Source organism: Equus asinus, chromosome 7 (assembly GCF_041296235.1).
Source record: "Equus asinus isolate D_3611 breed Donkey chromosome 7, EquAss-T2T_v2, whole genome shotgun sequence".
Taxonomy (NCBI): Eukaryota; Metazoa; Chordata; class Mammalia; order Perissodactyla; family Equidae; genus Equus; species Equus asinus.
Window position 1 is genome coordinate 67,134,959 of NC_091796.1, and position 24,898 is coordinate 67,159,856.

The 24,898-nt window shown below is 41.2% G+C and overlaps 1 protein-coding gene across 2 annotated transcripts in view; it reads left to right on the forward strand.

Moving 5' to 3' along the window:
- PELI2 (pellino E3 ubiquitin protein ligase family member 2) overlaps positions 1 to 22,971 on the forward strand; it is a 177,476-nt gene extending 154,505 nt beyond the window's left edge. For both annotated transcript variants that reach the window (XM_044773637.2, XM_044773638.2), the window contains exons 3-6: positions 1,128 to 1,229; positions 10,267 to 10,464; positions 12,011 to 12,199; positions 18,219 to 22,971. In XM_044773637.2, the coding sequence (XP_044629572.1) occupies positions 1,128 to 1,229; positions 10,267 to 10,464; positions 12,011 to 12,199; positions 18,219 to 18,785 (1,056 nt within the window). In that variant the 3' untranslated portion in view covers positions 18,786 to 22,971. The remainder of the gene's footprint in view (positions 1 to 1,127; positions 1,230 to 10,266; positions 10,465 to 12,010; positions 12,200 to 18,218) is intronic.
- The last annotated feature ends 1,927 nt before the right edge of the window (positions 22,972 to 24,898 follow it).

The window sequence follows — 24,898 nt, forward strand, 5'->3', positions numbered from 1 at the left end:
AAGCATCAGTCCGATCGTGAAGTTCCTCAGGGCAGATTATTAAATAACCATGAGATTAACCAGGCGAACTTCAAAGTTGATTTGGAATGTTGTACTATTTATTGCTCTAAGCAATTATATTAGTCAAATATAAATGTTCAGAGTACGTTTTCATTAGCATGCTGTATACGTCCAGCTACTTCCAAAGGCTTTCTTGGTCTTCATACAGTGCCATTATTCAATAAATGTTTAATAGATAGGCTTATTATTAGTTTTATTTATTATTCTTAATATAAAAGAGTGGAAATTAAGATGTTACATTAAAGTAGAATGGATGAAATGTAATTGAAATAATGTAGAGTAATTTAAGTAAACTTCTTTGTTAATTTGAAAATTTAAAACTGTGTGACCACAACTTAAGATGTGTTCCAATACAGAGTCGTGGAGAAAATAAGAACAATATCGTATTACTGGTTTCTAGATTCTTTGGGAAAGATTATTAGCTTTAGTCTAGTCTAAAAATAGAAAACAAAACTAACTTAGCTACTTTATTTATCAATTCAGTAAATATCTGGGTTAAGCAACTCGTTATAAAAGATATAAATGACATGTAAACAGAGTTTAGGTGTCATCATCCTTGGTTAGGATAGTACATATTATATAGAAATCCTTTTAGAGCATCAGTGGTTTTTTTCAATGATTCTTCTACTATGATTATCATCTCTATCACTTAGAAAAAATATGATAGCAAAATGTTGAGGTACTGTTGTAGTGTGAAATAAATTTTAAAATTTTAAATAAATCAGTCTAAAAATTCTATCACTGAGTTAAGGTGACATGGAGAAAGTGTATTATTTTCTAGGAGTCTGATTAAATCAAGTCGTGCAGACTAGGAAATTAACTTTGATTTGACTTAAATAAAATATTGTTCATATGAAGGTAGGATATTTGGTTAAACCAGCATTGTGACTGTTGGCTCTGCTGTAATGCAGAGCACAGCACAGGGACAGGCTCTGATCATTAGGAAAATACTGGCTTGCATTGGGGTTTGCTTGTAGCGTGATGTCTCTTAACTGCAAGCAGAATTGTGGTTAAGTTGTTGAAATGAAGTTTTAATCAATTTTTATGTATTTTTATTTTATTATTAGGCTATCAGCTGCAAAGGTCAGCACAGTATATCGTACACCCTGTCAAGGAATCAGACTGTGGTGGTCGAGTACACACATGACAAAGACACGGATATGTTTCAGGTAATGTCTTTCTTCTTCAATAGAAATTTTAGCACATATTTCCTGCAATTCTGTATTTTGACGTGTAATCAGAACTTCTAGCACAGTAGTGTTTGTTGATGTCCAAGGGGAAAGAGGTGGAATCATATAAAAATTATTTCTACTTTGTTTTTGAAAGACTAAGAAAAAACTTAATTCTAAAATTGCAAAAAGAAATTATAAAGCCTGCATTCTCAGATCCCAGTGCAATAAAAACAGACTTCAGTAACAAGAATAAAAATTCTTAAAGCCAGCCGCTTTTAAAAACCAACATGTTTAAAATTTTCCTAAATAACACTTGAGTCAAAGAGGACATTAAAACTAAAATTATAGGCTTTTAAAAAAATAACTATGGGAACATTATATGGCAAAACTCATGAGATGTGACCAATGTCATACTCAGAAGAAAATGTAAAGCCTTAAGTGCTTTCATTATTTAAAGGAAGAAAAGGAGGAAGGAAGTAAAGGAACTAAGCATTTAGCTCAAAAAATTCTTTTAAAAAATGACAGTCATTAAGAAAGTACAGACAGATTCAGAAATAGTTTTAGTGGTGTACCATAGAAAGTCCAGAAATATGTCAAAAGAAAGCAGAAGGAAGGAAGTAATAAAGGGGGAAATATCAACTAATTTAAAAAGAGAATAATATATCCAAGATTTGGTATTTTAAAAACAATGTAAAATTAAAATTAAGGCTAATAAAGGAAAAAAGCAAATGAATTGGGAGTGATGAGTCTTTGCATTTCTTTGTGGAGAGTTAAAGTATTAAATAAATGATGCTGAAACAAATGTCAAAAAGGTATCGTAGAAACTGACATCAAATAGAGGATAGAAATGGCTCTTAAAAGTAAGAAATTAGGGTGAACTTTGCTTATAAAAAGAGAAATATGAATTGAAATCCCCCAGAGATACCTTTTTCACTTAGCAGATGGGCAGAAATCCAAAAGGTTTTGTCAGAGATGTGGGGGAAGCAGACACTGCCCTACATCCCATGAATTGGTATGACCTCTGTGGGGCAGTGATTTGGAAATAAGTATGAAAAATACGAAATGCTTACCTTCTTTGACTCAGCTCTTCTCCCTTCAGAGATTTACCACAGAGATACCTACATACATGTAAAATGATGTTTGTACCAAGTTATTGCTTGAAGCATTGCTTAATAGCAAAAGATTGCAAACAACCTAAATGTCCTTTAGTAGGGGGACCAGTTCAGTAAATTCGAGTACAGCCATACAGTGAAGGTGGCCAAGACTGTGAAACAACAGGAAAAAGCTCTATGTACAGAGACGGAAAGAGCTCCAAACATATTTAATGAATTAAATATTAATATTATTAAATATATTGAGCCATTGATAGTATTATATTCAATTAAGATTACTTAATGTTAATTTTTAATAAATTAATGTTATTAAATATTTTAAACAAACAGTATATTATTATTAAATTAGTATTACTAAATGATTTAAGTCATGCTTATATGCATTAAAAATCTGCAAAAGGATAAATAAGACATGAATAAAGCAGGTGCCTTCGTGAGGAAGGGACTGAGCAGGTGGTGTACAGGGAGGTGTTTCACGCTTCATGATTTTTGAATCATGTGAGTGTTAACTACTTTTAGAAAACTAAACAACTCTAGATAAGAGTCATAGTCATACACATAGACATAGTTAAGTGCCAGTTTGAACTCAAAAGTAAGATTCGTCACATTTAGACAAAATATTAACAGTGATTGTGCTCTCCATGACATTTCATTAAATAGTCTTCTAAATGTCTTTTCTTCTCATTCTGCCAAAGAAAATCTCTTTTAAATAAATGTGAGCATATACTTTGTTGTCATTTTTTTTTTCGCTTCAGGAAGATTTGCCCTGAGCTAACATCTGTGCCCGTTTTCCTCTGTTTTATATGTGAGTCACCACCACAGCACGGCTAACAAATGATTTAGGTCCACGCCTGGGATCCAAACCTGCTAACGCAGGCCACCAAAGCAGAGCATGCCTAACTTAACCAATAGGCCATGGGGCCAGCCCCTCGTTGTCAATATTTTTATGGGACTTCATGATAATTTCTTTTTTTAATACTTTCCAAAATTATATACCTTCAATTTATAAGATTTTTTACTACTGTTTTACATTGAAAGAGAGAATTCTCCATATTAAAAAAGTGAATCAAGAATATTTTACAGTTGTCAGCGGTGCATTTTTTGCCACATAAAACCAATGAGTTACTGTGATGACCCATGTAATTTCACGTGGTGTTCTTTAGTCACAGATTGTGACATAGTGTACTCTTCACTACTGTACAGTCACATTCTACTCACATTGTTCACTTTCTTCCTTCTCATCTCTGCAAATGTTGACTGAATTCAAGATTTAGCTGGATTTTTTCAGCTACCTGTTATTTTATGTGTGTGTGTGGTAGGAACACAACATGAGATCCACTCTCTTGACAGGTTAAGTGCACAGTACAGAATTATAACTGTAGGCACAGTGTTGTACAGCAGATCTCTAGGGTTTATTCATCTTGCATAACTGAAACTTGATACTGGTTGAACGATTCCTAATCCCCTCAGCCCTGCAGCCAGCGTTCTGCTCTGTTTCTGTGAGTTTGACTATTTTAGATGCCTCGGATAACTGGGATCATGCAGTATTTGTCCATGACTGGCTTATCTCACTTAGCATAACGTCCTCTAGGTTCATCCACCTTCTCGCATGTTGCAGGATTTCCTTCCTTTTTAGAGCTTAATAATGTTCCACTGTATGTAGAGGCCACGTTTTCTTTTTCCATTCATCCCTTGATGGCCATTTAGGTAGTCTGCATGTCTTGGCTACTGTGAATAATGCTGTGATGAACATGGGGGGGAGAGGCAGATAGCTCTTCAAAATCCTGATTTCAGTTCTTTTGTTTAAATACCCAGAAATAGGATTGCTGGAGCATGTGGTAGGTTTATTATTAATTTTTTGAGGAACCTTTATACTGTTAGGCACTTCTAAGGGGTTTATGCATACTTCCCATTTCATCACATAGAATATTAAAAGACTCAAGATTTAGTAAAATAAATGACTTTTTGTTGATTCATCAACAGCATACTTAAGTGAAATTGGCGTTTTTTAGCTACAGGTGCAAGGCAGTGAAGAACACAGCAGCCATTGGTACGCTTGGTGCCCCTGCCTTAATTCCTGCTGAAGCACGTCATTGCTTTAGCACCATCGGAGCGAATGCCACAGAGTGGAGCAGGCACATGGCAGCTTCCTGTTATTGTGGAAGTGACTTTGGCTTCATGGACGTGGGCCCTGGAAAAGGCCTCAGGGACCCTCAGAAGTTCATAGACCACACTCTGAGAAATCCCGATTTATACTATATTAACCTCTTAATTTCATAGTTCAGAAATCTGGGTCTTTGAAAGGAAAAGTAGCTTAAACTAAGGTCAGAGAAGGCATTTGTGGCAGATCTAAGATTTAGGTCTCCTGAATTCCCCATGCTCTGCATGCTGCCAACTCAGCCTCTTTAAATAAAATGTGATAGTGCAACAAGAATTTATAGATTTATTAAGAAAACATAACACGTTTATCATTTTTACTAAAATAATCCGATTCCATTTGCAGACTAACTGGACACATTGGAGGATTAATTTCAGATCACTCTAACAGAGTAGTATTAAGCAACTGTTAGAGGCCCTGAGAAATCAAGCTTGTTGTAATTTTTTCCTCATTTTAGCAAGTTTCGGTGTCAAAAACCTACCACTGCGTAGAAAGCGCTGCCATGTTCCTATTTCTCAAGCATAGACCTTGGTTTTGAGGGCTATTCATTTTAGCCGTTACTCATTACAATTATTTCTGGGTTAATTGAGCATGTAAAAGCAGAACATCAGAAAGAACCAAAAAAGGGCCTCATGCTGCCTATCCCGCAGGCTCAGAACTTGGGAATTTTATCGCCTGAGGAAAAAAATCAAAACTAGATCTGAATTTAAGGGATGGATTAAGTGTGAGAAAGTCTGAGTTAATGTTTTCAGAATAAGATTTTTGTAAGTATCTTCTAGAATGGGGTAAATAAAGAAAGGAAAGAGACAGGAGTGTAGCTCTTGCGAAAGTAAAATAGAAAGATAAAATAGTTTAGGAAAGGAACCAAAGGAAGTGATGAAATGTGTTACAAGGTCCCTAAAGTGAAGCGTGATGTCAAATGCATTCCGATCATGGGGGTAGGAAGCTGGCCAGGTCCCAAAACCAGTGCTCAGGGGTCTTTTTTCCTCTGATTTCTCAGTTTCACAGTCTTCAAGCTTGAGCGCTGCAGTGCTTTCTGTTTTGGGGTTTTGTTTGGTTTTTAATAAAGTTGGTTGATAGTCATTTTAGATGGTAACATTTAATTAACATCTATTTAGTTAAGAGAAAAATGTTAAGGAATATCTACATTTTTTCCCACTAGTTATTCCTTAAAACAGTGCACATGTTTGTGTGTCTCACGGGGTTCAAGCTCACTGTCCTAATCCTCTATTCATCAGTTTCATTTCTTGAGCACCTACCTTGTGTCAGATGCTCAACTAGTTACTGAGGATGGACAGCCTGGCTCCCGTCTCATGGAGCCTGCATTCCAGAGGAGGCAGACAGGCCTCGAAGGAGCTGGCATTCCAGGCAGAGGAAGCAGTGAGTGCAAGGCCTCGGGCTGGAGCAGAAGCAGGAGGAGGGGAGTGAAGTGAGATGAGCCTGGAGAGGAGGCAGAGGCCGAGAGAGGCAGGGCCTGTAAGCCAAGTAGAGATTTGGGTTTTTCGCACGTGTTTGGGAAGCTGTTGGAGGATGTTAACCAGGGGAGAGGTGTAATCTGATTTCTATTTTTGTTACTACCTGGAAAAGAATCCAGGTAGTAACTGTGAAATCAGAGACACCAGTTTGAAGACTACAGTGATAATGCAATCCCAGTAAGAGCTGATGGACTGGAACCAAGGCGGGGAAAGTGGGGGTCTGAAGATGGATTTGGAGGTAGAGTTGAAGGACTTATGTGAGGTTCGAGGTGGGTGTGGAAAGAAGTAAAGAATCAAGGATAATTCTTGGTCATTGATTTTTCGCTTGAGCAAATTAGATGCCAGTCTGGGAGTTGAAGGGGGATCCAGGTTCTGTGTGGATTGTGTTACATTAGAGATGCTTATTAGACATCAAGTGGAGATTGGGTGTTCCAGTCTGAAGCTTGGGGAGAGATCAGGGCTTTTGGCTAATAAATGGGACTTGATGAGATTACCTAGGGAGAGAACGGAAAGAGAAGGAAAAGGGAGTATTTACCAACTCACCTGGAAGGGTTCCGTCATTTTATACCGGATACGGAGGCACCAGGACATGCTGGCCGACTGTAAGCCTGGAAACCTCCACCAGTGTGGCTCCAGTAGAGCCATGGGGAGAGCAGCTCAGCTGGAGTGGGTGGAGGGGGGAGGCTCAGGAGATGAGTAAGGAGATGGTGGCAGTAACTAGTGACAGGCTTTTCAAGAAGAATTCCCTAAGGTGAGTCAGAGAAGCAGGCCTGTAGCTTGAGGACTGCTTGTAGGCAATGGAAAATGTTTTTCAAGATGAGGGACTAGTCTAGAACAGTGCTGCTCTCAGTGCTCAGCTGAGCAGCAGAGTGTCTGTTCACAGTACAGAACGAGAAGAGTGGGAATTAAGAGGAGGCGGTTGGAAAGCTTTTATGGCAGTTTGGCACTCCTGCAACATCCAAGCAGATGATCGTTTGTTTATTTGGGTTTTTTTTTTTGGTTTTTTTGGTCAGGAAGATGGCCCTGAGCTAACATCTGTTGCCAGTCTTCCTCTTTTTGCTTGAGGAAGATTGTCCCTGAGCTGTCATCTGTGCCAGTCTTCCCCTGTTTTGTATGTGGGATTCCACCACAGCATGGCTTGATGAGCGATGTGTAGGTGCACGCCTGGGACCCGAACTGGCGAACCCCGGGCCACCAAAGCGGACTGCTCAAACTTAACCACTATGCCACCAGGCTGGGCCCAGACGATTGCTTTTATAATACTCATTTTTATTGTATTTTTTAAAAGGTGACAAGCTGAAATTTAAAAAACAAGCAAACAAAAAACTGGTCCTTTACCACAGTCGCAGAGTTTGAGAAGCTCAAGAATGTGTTTGGGAGCTGGTGGCATGACCTGGTCTTAAAAGAGAAATCAATGATTCAGGGAGAGAGGAGCAGTGGTGGGAGCAGAATCCGTGGGAAGGAGTGAAGACTGGAGAGACTGGGCCGGGGTAGGAGCAGCGGTCAGACATCCTTGGATGGGGGAAGCCAAAGAGTGAGTTACAGATGCAGGCACGCGGGTAGGATCGGCCCAGGAAAGATAAGGGAGGCCCTTCCAGGTGCTTCAGTACCATCTTACCTGTACTGACTTCTACTGACAGCCAGACAAACCCCAACTTTTCTCATATATACAAAATTTAAAGTGCCAGATGATGCTGTGTCTATGGGTGACAGTAGTAGGGAGTAAAATTCTCCCTGTGGCTTCTTTATGAATATCAGATGAAATTCAGAAACATCTTGGCATATCTATATGACTGCCCTTAAAATCATGTAGAATTGATCTAATAGTCGAAAGAAAGAATAGGCCCCAAGTTTTCCACTTTGGGTAAGTTTTCAGTAGGAAAGTGGCTAGAATTTTTCCTGGCAAAAGCAACATGAGGTTTGTGTCCTAAAGTATAAAATTATACTGGCCCTCAACAGGTTAGATTTAAATGAAAGTGAATTGATAAACAAATCTTCTATGACCAGTCAGATAAGTATTATGGCTTGAAATAATTGATCCAGGCAGTATGTTCCAGTTGGAATAAAATGTCATGCTTTACAGTCAATTTCAGTTAATTCATCAAGACATTAATTTAATATATTGGGGTGAACTCAGAATGCGGCCCTTCTAGAAGAGAGTAATCTCTCCAGACAGGGAGAGTTAGGTGACATTCTGCCAGAGCATGGTTTTAGCTTTGAGCTTAGAACGGAGCTTGAAGTCTCTGCCCTCTTCGATGGCGGTTGACAGAAATTAGGACGGAGACTGTGTCATTGTGAGCGCACAGGGTTTTGTGTGGGTGACCAGGAAATTTTAGAACTTTCACATTTCACTTGTCGGCTTCATGGGAATACAGCTTCAGGACGGGTTTGTTCCTGACTGTGGAGTAGCCTTTATTTTCTCCTTCAAACCTTGCTGTATTTGTGAAATATTTTTCAGTGAGTATTTGTTACTTTTCTAATCTGTTTTTTTTTAAAGCCTTTTAAAGTGAAATAAGTCAGAGAGAAAGACAAATATTGTATGATATCACTTCTATGTGGAATCTGAAAAAAAGTCAAAGTCATAGAAAGAGAAGAGAAAGGTGGTTGGGTTGTTGGGGCTGGGGGAAATGGGGAGCGGTTGGTCTGAGGGTACGAACTTCCAGCTGTAAGATGACTAAGTTCCGGGGATCTACACCATGGTGATTGTAGTTAATAATACTATATTATATACTTGAAAGTAACTAAGAGAGTCAGTCTTAAAAAAAAGATTAAAAAAAAAAATTAGAGCAGTCTAAATCAGTAGAGCTTCTGAATTATACGCCAGCTTTTAAATAAATCTAGCAGAGGGAAGATTCTGCAACTTTAGAAAGATGAATTATATGATATGATTTTATAATATCTCTAATTTAGATTTTGTGTTGCATTTTTAAGGTTACGTGTTTTCTAAACCTGAAATGCATTCATTCAGGCAATACGCAACTATTCAAGTTGATGAGCTTCAGTGAACCCAGCAGTTGAGTTTGTTCCAGGCGCATTTCATTAGTACAAGAAATTAAGGGTGTAAAAAACAAGAGAAAATAGATGTCTGCTGTCTGTTGGTTTCATGGAGAGTCTATGCATGAGAATGTGAGATTTACAAAAGAAATTTAATAATATTGTTCCAGGAAGCAAGCAGAGCTAAATGATACAAGATGGACAGATATATATTTTTTCTCACTTTTATTCACTTGGATAAAAAAATATATATTACATTGATTGTGTTTTAGATAAAATTTTGAGATCAGGTTAAAGGTACTGGGAAATTGACTCTTGGGGGTCTTATATCTACACATCTGGGGCCTCTGTGTGTTCCTCCCATTGGCAGCTTCAGAATCAAAGTCACTATTATTAGGAGAGAACATTAATACCAAATTTAGTGAGAAATGATTAGTTTGCATGTAAATGATTTTAGTGTAAGAAGTCTCTTTGGCATATATAATGTTTATCATTGTTTTCTAGTTAAAGATTCATAAAACATCACTACATAAACGTTTTACTGTTCTGTCTTGAGGAGCTCCTTATTTGTAAACAAATACTTCACTCTTCCCAGTTCACAGGACAGAAGAGTCCTTGTCTTATTTGCATTTATTGAATATGAAAAGCTTTGTTAGAACTCTAAGATCTTCCTAATGAAATATATTCTTTCTGGCAGCATTTAAACTTACCAAAGAAAGTAAGCCAATATAATAGGCTTGGCAACTTTTTAAAGTTTTCCAAGAGAGTTTTTTAAAATCCACAGTTGAACCTTTCGTTGACTGCGTCGCACCCTTTGCCGCGGCCCCGCGGCCCTCTGCTGTGCGCTGGGGGACGCCTCTCCTCTGCGCTCTGAACCCCTGGTGGAGTCGCTACTCGGGGAGACTGTCCCTGGAGCTGGCAGGAGCCGGGGCGAGAGCTCCTTTGTCTGTTGGCTTCCTTTAAAATCTTGCTTTTTTCCACCTGGAACTACCAAAAAAAAGAAAAAGATTTGCTGTGAAAGTAATCTTTGTACGTGGTCCAAGAGATGAAGTCTATTTGGGGTAAGATCTGTTTTCCTCGAGAGTAGAAAATTGAGCTTTTCTCTGAACATTTAAAATCTGATGGTTGGTTACTGTGATATCTCCCTGAGTTAGAAAAGGGGCAGAACTGAACATTTTTTCGTTAAATTCTGACCTTCAGAGCAGAGATAATAAACGTTGAAGAAATCCTGAGTGAACAGAATATGATGACATGGTGTTTTTCAAGTGACTCATGAGTGTATTTGGCTTATTTAGGTGGGCAGATCAACAGAAAGCCCTATTGACTTCGTGGTGACGGACACGATCTCGGGCAGTCAGAACAATGACGAGGCGCAGGTCACGCAGAGCACCATCTCCAGGTTCGCCTGCAGGATTGTCTGTGACAGGAGCGAGCCCTACACAGCGCGCATATTTGCAGCCGGATTCGACTCCTCCAAAAACATATTTCTTGGAGTAAGTACTATTAATAAGAACATTGTTTCAAGAAAAACATCCATTGTTCTCATATGTCATGTTTAATTGTGGCCAAAAAATTTGCTTCACACAATGCCTCTAGTTAGATTTTGAGATTTAACTTTTCAGATGGCCAGTTGGAAAAGCTGTTATCAAAAATCTAAAAACAATTAAGTCGTTATTTGTTATATTTGCTACATTGATTATAATATGTACAGTAATTACTTTTTTGAAGTATATATATTCACATTGTACATAATGTATTTGTGGTAAATTTAAGGGGCTTTATTTCAGAGGAAAAAATGAATGGTCAAATCTAGATAAATTAGGGTTCAAAGGAAGATGTTACTTATTCATTCGTTCATTCAAGACGTTTTTATTGGGTGTTCGCTGTATTTGGTGTTGGGTGTTACAGATGGCATATCACAGAGAACAGAACAGAGTAAAAGGCTCTGCCTTTGTATGGTTTCCAGGTAAATGAAACGCAAAAGTTTTAGTGAATATCCAGTTTTGATATAGTTCCTTTTTGAGTCAGGATATTTTTGCAGGGAAATAAAACACTCAAAGTGTCCTAAAAAATAATAAAAATGTATTCTCTCATGGTATAAGCAGCACCAAGGAGGGCCAGCTGCAGCCATGGTTGATTCAGGGGTTCTGTGACATCCAGGGAACCAGGTTCCGTCTGTCTTGCCCTCTGCCTCTGCATGTCAGCATTCCCGGCGAAGTCTTCCCGTGGGTCAGAGACGGCTCCTGCACGGCCCCGTGTCCCCCGTGGCACGCAGTTGCCGGCTGAAGGAGGCAGCCAGGCCCCATTCTGCCTTGCTCTCTGCAGTCCAGAACGCCGCCCAGAAGACTCAGCCCTGTCTCCTTGGCCAGCGCTCAGCCATGTGCCTCCACTAACCAGCCACTGCCCAGGGGTCTGAGTGCAAACCAGGATTTACCCCTGAGTCACATGAAAACATCTGGCTCTGTCCCCAAGAAAGAAGAGAGAAATCACTGTGGCGCAGGGGTGCAAGAATGTCTGTCCTGCGGCGAGCTTCCGCTTTTGAGGACAGAAACACTGATTTGTATGAAAAAAGAGGGGCCGCAGCTTGTTGGCTGAACATTTTTGGAAATTTTGTGTGTTTAATAAAAATTCTTGTTTTTTTCCTGTTTGTTTGCTTCCCTGTAATGAGTTCATATAAAGCATTTTTAGATAGTCGGATGATAGCACTGCACAAACAGAACTGAAGAATACATGCCAGATTCCTGGAGTTGTGGGGGGAGGGTTGAAAAGATTCCCTGAGAGAGAGGCCCCCAGGCATTTAAGCTCCAGAGATAGATATTGTGTATCCAGTGATCAGTCATTCATCCATTTTAGCATTTCTTTCACAGTGTTGGACTAATTGCATATTTTATCCTTCTGATTATTAGCTTGAAACAGAAAATGAAAATTCATCACTTTCCTCTCCTCTGCCCCTCGTCAATACTTTGAAGAGATCCTAGAATCCGTTCATTTTGAACGTAATCTGAGCATGCTTTTTCCGTTCTGTGGTATCCTCTCCAGGAAAAAGCAGCAAAATGGAAAAACCCCGACGGCCACATGGATGGGCTCACTACCAACGGTGTGCTGGTGATGCATCCGCGAGGGGGCTTCACCGAGGAGTCCCAGCCCGGGGTCTGGCGCGAGATCTCCGTCTGCGGAGACGTGTACACCTTGCGAGAAACCAGGTCGGCCCAGCAAAGGGGAAAGCTGGTGAGTGGGCTTCACTCTGGAAAATGTACCAAACTACAAAACCCTAACTCCAGGACTGTCCTTCTCCTGCCCTGAGATTCAGAACCTTCCACACGTGCGGTGCTATGTACCCTGACCCAGAAGAGTGGGAATTCCACCCGCCCCTGAAAGTAAGCGGGACATGGCCTCATATCCTTTAATGGTCAGGCTCTTCCTAGAGTGGAAGAAAATGGTCTTTGGCTCCTTTACTACCTTAAAAGCATACATAATTTATTATGTACTTCTCTACAAAATTCTGCTTAAGTTCACTTTAAGAAGAATAAACTTATTTTCAGTATAAAACTTTACTAATTTGGAAAAATCCTGAGTGGTCCAAGACTAATTAGTGAAAATCATGAATTGCAGAATTATTTACTAGACTTTCTGGAACTAAAAGATAATTAAGTTAGCTTTGTTTCCCCTGAGTTCATAGTAAGAAATTAATACATAATTCCCTATATAATTCACCAAAATTATATTTGCAGCTTTTTATTTGAAATAATTCACATAGTGCATTGATTTGGCATGTTAATATTTTCCTATAAATATTACTACTTATCTCAAAAGCCCCAAAGCAGCTGGTTTTTTAACCCTCTCTTCTGTGGAGAATAATTTTAATACCTTAAATGGGAAGCTTTGGGTTTCTGATCCTGCCATAGCTATGTGGCCCAGTGCCAAAAGGTTCTTAGTAAACTTTCCTCTCCAGTACTTTTAATTAATTGTTGTTAGACAGAAGCTAGAACAAGAGAGGACAAATGTTTCCTTCGAAACCCCACAGAAAAAATATAGGGAAGAGAGGCTGTGATCTAGCATCTTGCAGAGAGAAAGATGATAGGTAGATGTTTCTAAGATGGAGGAAGATGGGAGACTGTTTTACTAACCTGGTTAGCTGTTCTTTACTGGATGTTTGTTTTTAGGGACTTATTTTTATTTCTATTTTACACCATTATCCAGCTGTAGGTACAGCTTCTGCGTTTTACAATAAAGCCCAGTCTTGGAGCATCATGGCTGAGTAAAAATGAGAAGCATCTTCTAAGAAAGGCCAAGCAACTTCTATAAACTTTGTTTAAACACTTTTCAAGGATTTTAAATAGGGAAGAAAATGTGAAAGCAGTTTTTCCAAATAACTTTTCATTTTTGATCATTGGATAATTCTATACAAAACTGACCAGGTTGGCCGAACTGGTTATTAATCATTATAACAGCAACAGTAAGAAACCAGTAAATGGTCGTTGGCTGCAGGCCGTGCATTGACATTTCAGAGATGTCAGCTCATTTAATCTGCACAGCAGCCTGTCAGGGATGTGGAATGGTCCCCTCTTTATGGATGAGGAAGGGGAGGCGTAGAGAAGGCAAATATTGCCCAGTGTCGCAGAGTTAGAAGGTGGCAGCAGATGGGATTGGAACTCAGGTCCCCGGATTGAGAGTCTGGACTCCTGTCTGCCACTCAGTACCCTCTTGTGGGAGTCACACCTGGCTCTCACCTGGGATGGTTCACACCAGGGCCTTTGCCTCCCTGGATAATGATAAAGCATAGGCTGGAAGCCACCAAGGGCTCGTTTGTGCAGGAGGGCAACCCACGGGATGATTTTCTCCCCCACTCTGGTGACTGTGTAGTGACAAGCTCAGGCAGCTGTGTATGCCAGAGAAAATTGCAGTGCTCCTGAAAAGAAGCATTTCCAAAAATAGCTTGTATCAATGGGTTGTATTAAATCTAGACTAATTTGAAGTTATCCCTGTCAGCGCCCCTTAGACCGCCAACAAGCTGTGCTGTACTGTTTGATAGTGTATGACTGACCTGCCAATGATGACGGTCCCCAGGTTTCTATCAGTCTGATCTTGGGCTTGTGGGAGATGATGCTGTGGAGAACAAGGGACTGACCCTCCCTGCATGCCCTCTTGTTAACCTGGAGAATAGTCTGTCTCTGTCCAAGATGAAAACCTACTGATTGTTTGCGTTTCTGTTTCCATGTATGACTCTCTGGTCCTGTGCATGTTGCTAGTAGCATTTGATAGAAATTGTGTGTATCTGGAGATTAGATTTGGGGAACAGTCTCTGGCAGAAGACTTCATTTGCAGTTTAATATAAAAATATGGAGAAGAAAGTGATCTTCCAGAAGTCCAGAATCTTTGTTTCTTATGACAGGGGTAGATGCCACTGTTCTCAGTGTGAGGTCTTGTATTAATACCATACTCAGCATTTAACGTGGATCAATATACTAATGTGTTTTTAACAACAAATCACTGTGGTTTCTCGTCATTACAGCAGATGAGGAAACACTTTGTACTTGATCAACACAATTAAGTAAATGTGGGAGAAACATCTTTTCATCAGCTTAACCCCCTGAGTAAATAAATAGGTGAATGGACTTTGTGTCCTACTCATTTACCTAGTTGATGACAACATACAGTAACACTTACGATATTGCTCTAGTAGACTCTTGAGTATTTTATCAAATTATATTTGAGGTATTTTATTAAACTATCGTGGCTTTGTGTAAAATTAAGTACATTCAGTTAAGTTGATTTGCTTACTTAATTTTAGGTCAAATTATAAAAATAGCCCTAGTGTTACTGCGTGTGGGCTCTGGCAAGTGCTTTATGGTACTTTGCTCTCGGGCGACACTGGAGCAGCCCTGTGAGTCAGTGTTGACAGTGTTCCCGCTCACAGATCAGGACGGTGAAGTCACCTGTGTATAAGTGGTGGCTGGGGGTTTTAATTCTCTGCACTGAGCTCAGCTATGTGACATGTAGGGGCCATTCTGTTTCAGCTGTCTCCTACTTACACAACACTGTCCATTCCTGGTACCTTCTCCTTGCCTTTTTCTTTTCGGTAGAGTTTAAAAAATATAATCCGAAGCCTTGCCTCTGCACAACCGTATCTTCACGGGGCTGCCTCCCACACACTGTACTCTGGAGAAACACTACACAGATAGAGGGAGCACACAAGAATAGCAGGTGAGAAGGGAACCGGGCTGCTGTTTGAGCAGCACTGGATATTAATGGTTCTGAAGTCAGGCTGGGGGCCCAAGGCCTGGTTCCACTACTTAGTAGCTCTGTGGTTTGAATCAATGACTTGCCCTCTCCGTGCCTGGCTTCACATCTGTTATATTGGAATAATGCTAGTGCATGTTTTGTAGGATTGTTGTGGGAACTAAGTAAGGATTGGAGCCGTGCTGTCCACAGTAACTGACCATAGTTGGTTAGTTCTTATGACTAAGCCGGGGCTGGGGGCTGGGAGGTGGGGCTCCAGCAGTGAACAGATGCCCAGCGCTCTGCCCTCAAACTGTCATCTGGAGAAGGTCAGAGACGGAGGCAGCAAACCATTAGGATATTGTGTGATGAGCACAGTCATAGAGAAAGTACCAGAAGGTACAGGAGTCCCTTGGAGGAACACCTATCTTAGACATGGGGGTCAAGAACATGTAGAAAATAAAAGACCATAGACTCAGAATTTGTGATGAGATCTTGTTGTTTACCAAGAACTTCCTTGCAAGAAGAAAGAAGGGGTGTTGACAGCGAGGCCACTACCAAACCCCAGTTTCTCGCCACGTCAGAATTATTGTCTTAGACACGGTCACGTGCTGTGCGCGAGCTTGTCTGAGCTTGCCCTGCGGTCAACGGGCAGGGAGCCTCCAGATGCCAGGGAGACGGGAGGAGACGGGGGCACGAGCGGCGGGGAGCCTTGGCCGCCGGGTTCCGCCTGTTCAGTATTAAGGTTTATCATTTAGTTGGGACTTGAACTTTTTCCAGCTACTAATATTTGGTACTTTCTTGTGAGAGAGGGGCTGCCTTTTTCATCAGAGGAGAACTTCAGGGCAAAGTGACATCCAGTGAGACCTAGGTGGCGAGTGGGAGTTTGCCAGGCCGAGGTGCGGCCTTGGGGCAGGCTGGGCTGTGATGGAGAATTCGGGTGAGAGGGCTCTTACGCATGCCCGTGGGCGTCCGCCTGAGCGCACCGCAGACTCGGCCGCGAGCCCCTCGGTGCAGGGCAGCCTCGGTCACCCTAGAAAAGGCAGGAGCTGCACCGCGGGACTCAGCGGGTTCCCGGCGAATGACACTTGAGCTTGTGAAGGAGTTTGGGCTTCGTCCTGAGGGCGGTGAACAGCCAGCAGTGCCTTTGGGTCAGAGAATGACAAAACTTCTATTCTTCCTGTGCATCTCTCCCCTTTATGTGGTTCTTTTCCTCTGCCCAGCCTTGGTGGGATGCCCTGGCTCTGTCCTTGAAGGAGCCTGGCAGGGCAGTATCATTCACTTCACCCACGTGCTGATAAATCCAGTGGCCTTCCGCAAGCCACCTGTCTCCCGCGCTGCAGTCCCACATGGCCCTCATGCATCCCCACTGCAGGCTGACCCTCAGACTAGTCACACCCAAACCAAACTTACCATGTTTTCCCCAAAGTCTGCGTCTCTCCTAGATTCCCCGTCTGGGGACAGCTCCATTGTGTCTGGACAGTAAGGCAGGTGTGTAAAGGTCTTCCTTCCCAAAGCTGGCGCTAAGGGCTGTTGCGTCTCATTCCTCAACGGTTAATACCCATGCCTCCTCTGTGGCGCTGACATTCCCTTTGTGCAGGTGCTCCTGCCCTCTTTGCCTGGAGAGGGAACTCCCACTGTCTCCCCACCTGTAGTCTTGTACCCGTCCAGTCCATTCTCCTCTCTTCTGGAAATGACCTTTGGAAAGGCAGATCTGGTCTTTCATAGTTGCCTGGAAGTCCCCATTGACTCCCTTGGGGCACACGAGGCCAGCTGCCCTCTCCCATCTGGGTGTGGCATCCGCCCCAGCACGCCCTGCGCTCCATCCAGCCGTGTTCACATCTCCTTGTCACACACCTTGTTCCCTCAGTGCACATGTCGTTTGGCCTTTTCATGGCTCTTTGTGCTGTGCCTTATCTCCCATTCACTGACTCCTGACAGCATCTTTTTCAAATCTCCGTTCAAGAAAAACCCTTTTGAAACTCGTTTCTGACCTTCTCTTATCACCAGAGTAACAGTAACAAACGCTTCCATAGTTCTTACTGCCTGCCAGCCGTTGTTCTAAGAACTTTCTTTGTATTAACTTATTTAACCCTCACGATCTGCTTGTCTGCATTTTATGGATGGGGACCCTGAGGCACAGGGAGCTTAGGTAACTGCGCAAGGTCACAGAGCTAGTACGTGACAGAGCCAAGATTCAAACCCAGCAGTCAGCTCCAGAGTCCGTGCTCCTGGCTGCGGGGGTGACGTGGCCTCGCACAGCACTTGATGACTGTCGCTGGCTGCTGCTTCTAGCGTGTCTGCCTCCCACTCTGAAGAACGAGGCTCCTCGGGTGGGGAGGAGGTTTCATTGGTCTTTGTGCCCCTGGGGCTCAGAGCACATGCTGCACATGGAGGCAGCGGTCAGATCCCTACTGACCATGTCCGACTGCTTCTCATCAGCTGTTGATGGGTCTGTCAGCACTTGGTCATAGCACAGCCATCCTTAATCTGAAGGCTCAGAGTGAGCGCTCTGCCTAGACCTTAGGAATGCAGGGTAAAATGTAGATTGCCTGACAGTCAGGGTCCCCAGGAGTTGTTTGGACCACTGTAGTAATTACTGCAGGGCCCTACAGGGTCTGCTGGACGGGCTCTGGTCAGAAAGAGTATGAACCTTCACTGGATGGACTGGTAGCCCTCTCCTGTCCCGTGTGAGATCAAAGAGTAATTGTGTTATTGACTTAGGAGGAAACAAACATGCAAGGAGATTGTGTTCGTGAGAATAACCACTCCATCAGTTGACCCTGTAAACCTCAGTATGTTATGCTTAGGGCTTGTGCACATGGCCTGTGTGTATGTGTTATATCCCATGTTCAAATGAGGAAACCAAGGCTCAGGGAGGATGTTACCCCAAGTCCTGTTTTTAGTAAATAAACCGCCACCCTGTGTTTTCTGCAAAGATGATTTTTGTTTATTCTGAGAGGAAAGAATGTTAGAGTGATTTGATGAATTTTGCTGTTAAAAGGGATGTCTGTCAAACTTGTCGTAGGTGGAAAGTGAAACCAATGTCCTGCAGGACGGCTCCCTCATCGACCTGTGTGGGGCCACTCTTCTCTGGAGAACGGCAGATGGCCTCTTTCACGCTCCAACTCAGAAACACATAGAAGCGCTGCGGCAGGAGATCAACGCCGCGCGGCCGCAGTGCCCCGTGGGGCTCAACACCCTGGCCTTCCCCAGCATCAACAGGAAGGACGTGGTGGAGGAGAAGCAGCCCTGGGCATACCTCAGCTGCGGCCACGTGCACGGGTACCACAACTGGGGCCACCGGAGCGACACGGAGGCCAACGAGAGGGAGTGTCCCATGTGCAGGACTGTGGGCCCCTACGTCCCTCTCTGGCTCGGCTGCGAGGCTGGGTTTTATGTAGACGCAGGACCACCAACTCACGCTTTCACCCCTTGTGGACACGTGTGCTCAGAGAAGTCTGCAAAATACTGGTCTCAGATTCCACTGCCTCATGGAACTCACGCCTTTCACGCTGCCTGCCCTTTCTGTGCCACGCAGCTGGTTGGGGAACAGAACTGCATCAAATTAATTTTCCAAGGTCCAGTTGACTGATGCCGTTGACAGCCATTTCTGACTTTATTAACAAGTTACTGTGAAAATTTTGCCACTAACTCTAGATTTTACCTTTTTATAATGCTGTTTATTAAGGGGAAGGGGACCTGAGGCTGGGAAAAAAGAGGGGACACATGATGAAACATGCCAGGAATTTGACAGATGCCAGTGGTGTGTTGCATGCACAAAACAGCAGCATTGTCATTGCAGTCTGCTTGATTAAACCATACTGTCTTTATAATAATCGGATTTAAGATGCCATGCTCTTATTTTAACCTTGGGTTTTAAACAAGTGTTTTCCTTTGTAGACTTGGACAGGACTTGAAATCATATTTTACAAACGTAGATGAAATTTATTCAACACTTGTTGGCTCTTAATGCGCAGCTTCCGTGCTGCGTGGTGTGGTGGTGTGGGTGTCGGCAGGAAGACGTGCAGTGTCTGGAGGTGCTTGAGCCAGGCTGGAATCTGACCAGTGCCGAGGGCGGCTCCACAACGTGTTGTTGGTGGATGGAGACCTTAGGTACAGGTGGTGGTTTTGAAATCTGGGCTTATTTCTGATTTTTCCTTTTTGGGGAGAGAATATTCTTGTGTTGTCATGTTTTCTTTTTTTAGCTTCGGTGCTTTATACACATATTCATTAAATACCTTGGCATTTCAAACAGAGAATTTTTCCATAGCTTTTTAGTCTGCCTTTGTTATTTCTGTGTGCTATGGTCTGTCCCTGATACTCACCTTGCATAGCCAGAACTGTTTGGTTGATTAAAAGATAGCAGCTTTTAAAAATTCACTGAGGGTGATTGTTGCAGCAGCAAACATGGCCTAGGTACATAATATCAAGTTTATTTGCTTACTGAATTGTTTAAGATTTGAGTGATTAAAAATAAGATTTTACTTTTTAAAACCACTTGTTGGGGTTCCTTAAGTTTTTTTTTTCTTCCTTAAGAAAGCCAAAATTCTGTGAGCCTAAAAGTAACATATCACAATGTTACAGTCGTTTTTGTTACTCCCTTTCCACCATCTGTCACCTTCCCTCGCAGCTTACGGAGCCCTGTTAAGTTTCAAAAATGTTTGCAAATCAAACTAAGTTTTAATGTGATCCTTAGATGTACACAACGCCAAGTGGTACATCTGCAGAGATAATTTGAAATTCCTGATTTCGAGAGAGTAAATGAGTGTTTACTGAGGAATAATTAAATCAGAATTTCATATGAGCTTCACCATCCTTCTCTTTTAGTCTCATTTCATGTTGAATAATGGTTCTTGGATGCTCGTTCTCTGCTTGGTACCAGCAGTGTCACTGCTCCCAGAGCATCAAGATCTTTTAGGACGTGAGGCTGCCAGAGCTGGGTGAGAGGACGTAGATCCCTGCCACGTGCAGCACATGTTTATTTAAACTAACATCCTCTTAAACTGACCATTGCAGGTTTGTGCTACGTTTTTTTAACCTTTGTAAAGATATATAATTTATATGATTTTAATATACTGTATCCATACTTGAATTGGTGTATCCATGTTTTGCCTACTGGCAAATATTTTGCCTTTTTGCAATTGTTCCAACCCATTTTGAATGTCCTTTTCCTTAAAGTGGTAAGATGTATTACTCTTGATTACTGCTGCTTAATTTGACTTAATAGATAAAAAGTTCAGCCTCGTAGTTTTAAAATAGCTTTACTTTTCAATGGAGAGTGTTGTTTAGGATGAGGCGTTTTCGTTTTGGTAATTTTTAAGTGATGTGAAAATCCACCAGCAGTCCTCTTATCAGTAGCTTACTCTACTCTGTATAGCTTATTCTGCCTGCAGACAGAAAGTGAAAGAGAAAAGTGTAATTGCCTAGAGTGACATATCGAACGCCTTGTGATTTAGCCAGCGTCTCCAGTGACCACCCTTCACTGATAGAGGGAGTCTTTTCAGTTGGGATTCTTTGGGCCCCACAGAATGAGAAAGGAGGTGCATGGTCCCTTTTCTTGCTATATGGCTATAAGGTGGTTTGAGGAGCCTTGATACCCTAAAAGCACCTTGTAAATAGTCTTGCATCCAGAAAGGCTGGATTTTACCCATCAAAAAAATTTTATGTTCTGATATAATTTTCCACTTCAACAACTATCCATAAATCTAGTAATTGCGCATGCAACATATGCCCCAAAATAAAGCTATCTTCCAACCTGGAAAATTTCTGATTTTTAGTAAGCTCAGATAGCTTAGTGGAAGTTGGAATTTGGGTAATAAATTCCAAGCTCTTGGAAGGGGTAACAGTGAACCGCCCTCTGTCAGAGCCACATCTTGTCCTTTGACTCCCAGGCTAGGGCCCTCCCACACTGCCTCGGGAGCCGCGGAGAGGTGGCCAGTTTGCAAAAAGGAAACCGTGCTTACCTTGGCCACTTGTAGTAAGATCCCCTTATAATTTTGGCTAATGAGATTTTTTTTTTAAGAGTTGAGAGTAATTTAGTTTGTGAGAATCAAGAACTCTAGCTCACCAAAATAGAGTAATAAGTTCAGAAAAGGTCACTTCTAAAGGTCACCTTCTGTGTTTATGTCTTGCTTGCCATCCAGTTACGGGGGCGGCCCGCTCCCCCTGGTGTGTGCACATGAGAATGCCCACCAGGCCCTGATCTCGGCCTCACCAAAGGCCTTTTGTGAACAGGTTTCCAGCAGTAAGGCCCCAGTGATGTATTCCCATAGATATTACTTTTTCAGTTGTTTATGTCAGTTTACTACAGAAAAAAAATGATTCAGAGTAGATGGGATACAAGTCTGAATATTTTCCTAGTCTGGAATTATTTTGTTATTAATGATAGTGCTGCCGGGTCATGCGTGCTCCAACCCTTAACATTTCCCTTACTTGGTTCCGCTTTTTGCAAAAAGGGCTGCAGTTCACACTCCAGACTAAGTATTAGGCTTTCTGGGTTTTTTTTTTCCCCCAACTGTAGCCCAAAACAATTAAAGTCTTTTAATATAAATAGAGAGCATATTTATCATTCCTCGATAGTTAATTATAGAGTTTGGTACCTTTGTGCCTCAGGGAAGCCACATAATATAGCTGGTTATAGAATTTCAGGGTTAGGGTTTAAAGAAAGGAGAAAGCCATTGGAAAAGTGATGGGCTCCATTAAGGAGACTAATGAATCCGGATGCAGAAATATGCCAGAAACTGGCATACACATGATTGTAGTAGAATTTATTTCCAGTATCAATAGGGAAATTATTTTAAGTTATTACGTATTCTGTATTAGGAAAGTTGAGGAGAACTCTCTGCATAAAGCTTCATTGCTTTATTCTTGCTTACATAAACTCAAACTCCTGTTATTTGGGAGCTCAGTATTGTTATTTGGGCACTTTTGAGAGTTTAAAAGGAGCACGGTTTCTCCTTAATTTAAGTGTAACATAGGTTACAGAACTGTTACCTGCCGTTCTATGATTTTGATCAACTTCTTTTGTGTTTTAAAGCCATTCTGTTCTTTGGATTCGCGTGAAAGGATGTATGATCACACCATTGTTAAAGCCAGCTAAAAACTAGTTATCCTCACGCAGTCCTGCCTGATAACAGTGGAATTTCTGGTGGACAAACCACAGAACCTTGATTTTCAGGCAGATCCAGCTCCATTCCCATGGCTGTTGATCTTCTCTCCCCATCGTTTCTCAGCCTTCCTGGGCTGCGAGAGGGAAGTTCCTCATTCAGTGCTGGGCACGGAGCACGGCCCCGTCACCGTTTGTGACCCGGGCAAAGGCCAGTGAGACAGTCCAGGATCTGTTCAAAGAATGTAAGCATTATTGAAGCAGTCAAACAAGAGAAAGGTTCAGTGTTTCTTTTTACTAAAACTGACTGACTTCCTCTCAAGTCGGTTTTCGCCCTTGTGAAGGATCCCTAGAGGAAGATGGGGACAGACACTACTTTTCCAGTTCTGCTTCACTGTTTCTAAACAGACAAAAGTAAACTGAAAAGGGAAGTTGTTTTCTTTCTAACCGAGATGACAGATTGCTTCTCTGTGTTAAATAGTCTAGAAGTAAAGAGGGTGGTCCTATTTACGATGTATGGTGTTATGAGCAGTTAAATTTTATGGATATATTTGTAAGACTGTTCTTTTTATATTTCATGTCAAATTGAAAAGTTTATTTCTTCACTATTGTACCTGTGGAAATACAAGCCATTTTACAGGAAAAATCTTCAAAAACTATTAAACAGATCTCAGTATATTTGTGAGTCTTTGTCTTCAGACTGTGGTTGTGCTGTGTTCATCGGGACATTCAATAGGGCGTTGATAGAAAAGTACACTTGATTTTTGCATTTCTCCAACTTCCTAGTTCATCCCAAACAGTTGACTCTATTACTGTTTTATATTCTGCACAATACAAATTTAAGTCTGGATTCTGAAAATCTCCTTAATTTTTTTGTTAAAGAAATTCCATTGGTGTTTATGTTACTACTTCTTGTAACATTACATCACTGTCAAATGTAACTGGAGAATTTAACCTGGCTTGTAGAGTTAATAGATGTTCTTCGTGATCATCATAGACATATTGCTACTTTTGTGACAATCTTCATTCACTTTTAACAACGTAAGTATTGTGTGTAAGCCTTCAAGCCTTAAACGAATCATAAGAAAATAGATGTATTTATGACAGCTCTTTTTCTCATGATGCTGATATTCAAGGATTCTTAATATTGTTGAGGGAAATCAAGTTTTTATTTCCAAAAAATGGAAATTCACATTTATATAGGCTTTTATTTCAGGAGTTAAGTGTTCCATACTTTATTGAATCTAAGATGCCATGAATTATAAGACATGTTATTATAGAAAAACATAACCGGTTACAATTATAAGAAAAATCCCATTCTACAAAGATGCAAAGACTGTTTAATAGGGAAAGAATAGTGTTTTCAACACATGGAACTGGAAACAGCTAGATACCCACATGCAAAACAATGAAGTGCAAAAATTAGCAAAAAATGGATCAGAGAGCTAAAACTATACGACTCTTAGAAAAAACACATAGTAAATGTTTGTGATCTTGAATTAGTCAATGATTTCTTAAATATAACACCAAAAAACAATAAAAGAAAAAGATAAATTCGACTCATCAAAATTAAAATGTTTTGTGCTTCAAAGGACACTGTCGAGAAAGTAAAAACCCACAAAATGGGAGAAAACATTTGGAGATCATGTATCTGATGAGGGATTTGTATCCAGAATATATGAAGAACTCTTATAGCTCATCAATAGACAACCCAGTTAAGAAATGGTCAAAAGATTTGAATACGTATTTTTCCGAAGAAAAAGTACAAATAAGCACAGAGAAAGATGCTCAACATCGTTAACCATTAGAGGAATGCAAATTAAAGCCATAAGATATTACTTTATACCCACTAGGATGTCTAAAGTCAAAAACAAAGACAATCACAAGTGTTGACAATGTGTTGAAAAATTGGAACCCTTATACACTGTTGGTGGGATTGTAAATGGGGCAGCTGCTTTGGAACAAACAGTTTGACAGTTCCTCAAAAGGTAAAATAGACAGTTACCATGTGACCCAGCATTTCCACTCCTACGTATATACCCAAAAGAATTGAAAGCATTTTCACACAAAAACTCATCCGTGAATGTTCATAGCAGCATCACTCACAGTAGCCAAAAAAGTAGAAACAACCCAAAAGTCCATCAGCTGATGAATGGGTAAACAAAATGTGGTATATCCATACGATAGAATATTATTCAGCTATAAAAATGAAGTACTGATACATACTACGACAAGGATGAACTTTGAAAACATGTTAAGTGAAAGACGCCAGACACAGTAGGTCACATGTATGTCAGAGGCAAATTCACAGAGACAGAAAGTAGATTAGTGGTTGCTAGACGTCGAGCAGAGAGAGGATATAAGGAGTGATTACTACATGATTACTTACGTGATTGCACGAAAATGTTCTAAAGGCATATGGTCATGATGGTTGCACGAAAAGTCACTGAATTGTACACTTTAAAAGGGTGACTTACGGTATGTGAATTATGTCTCAAAACTTATTTTAAAAAAGATACATACTAAATTCAGAGATATTAGATTGTGAAAAAATTTGCATCTTAGAATTGAAATGGAGTGCCATAGTCTTTCAGATGAAA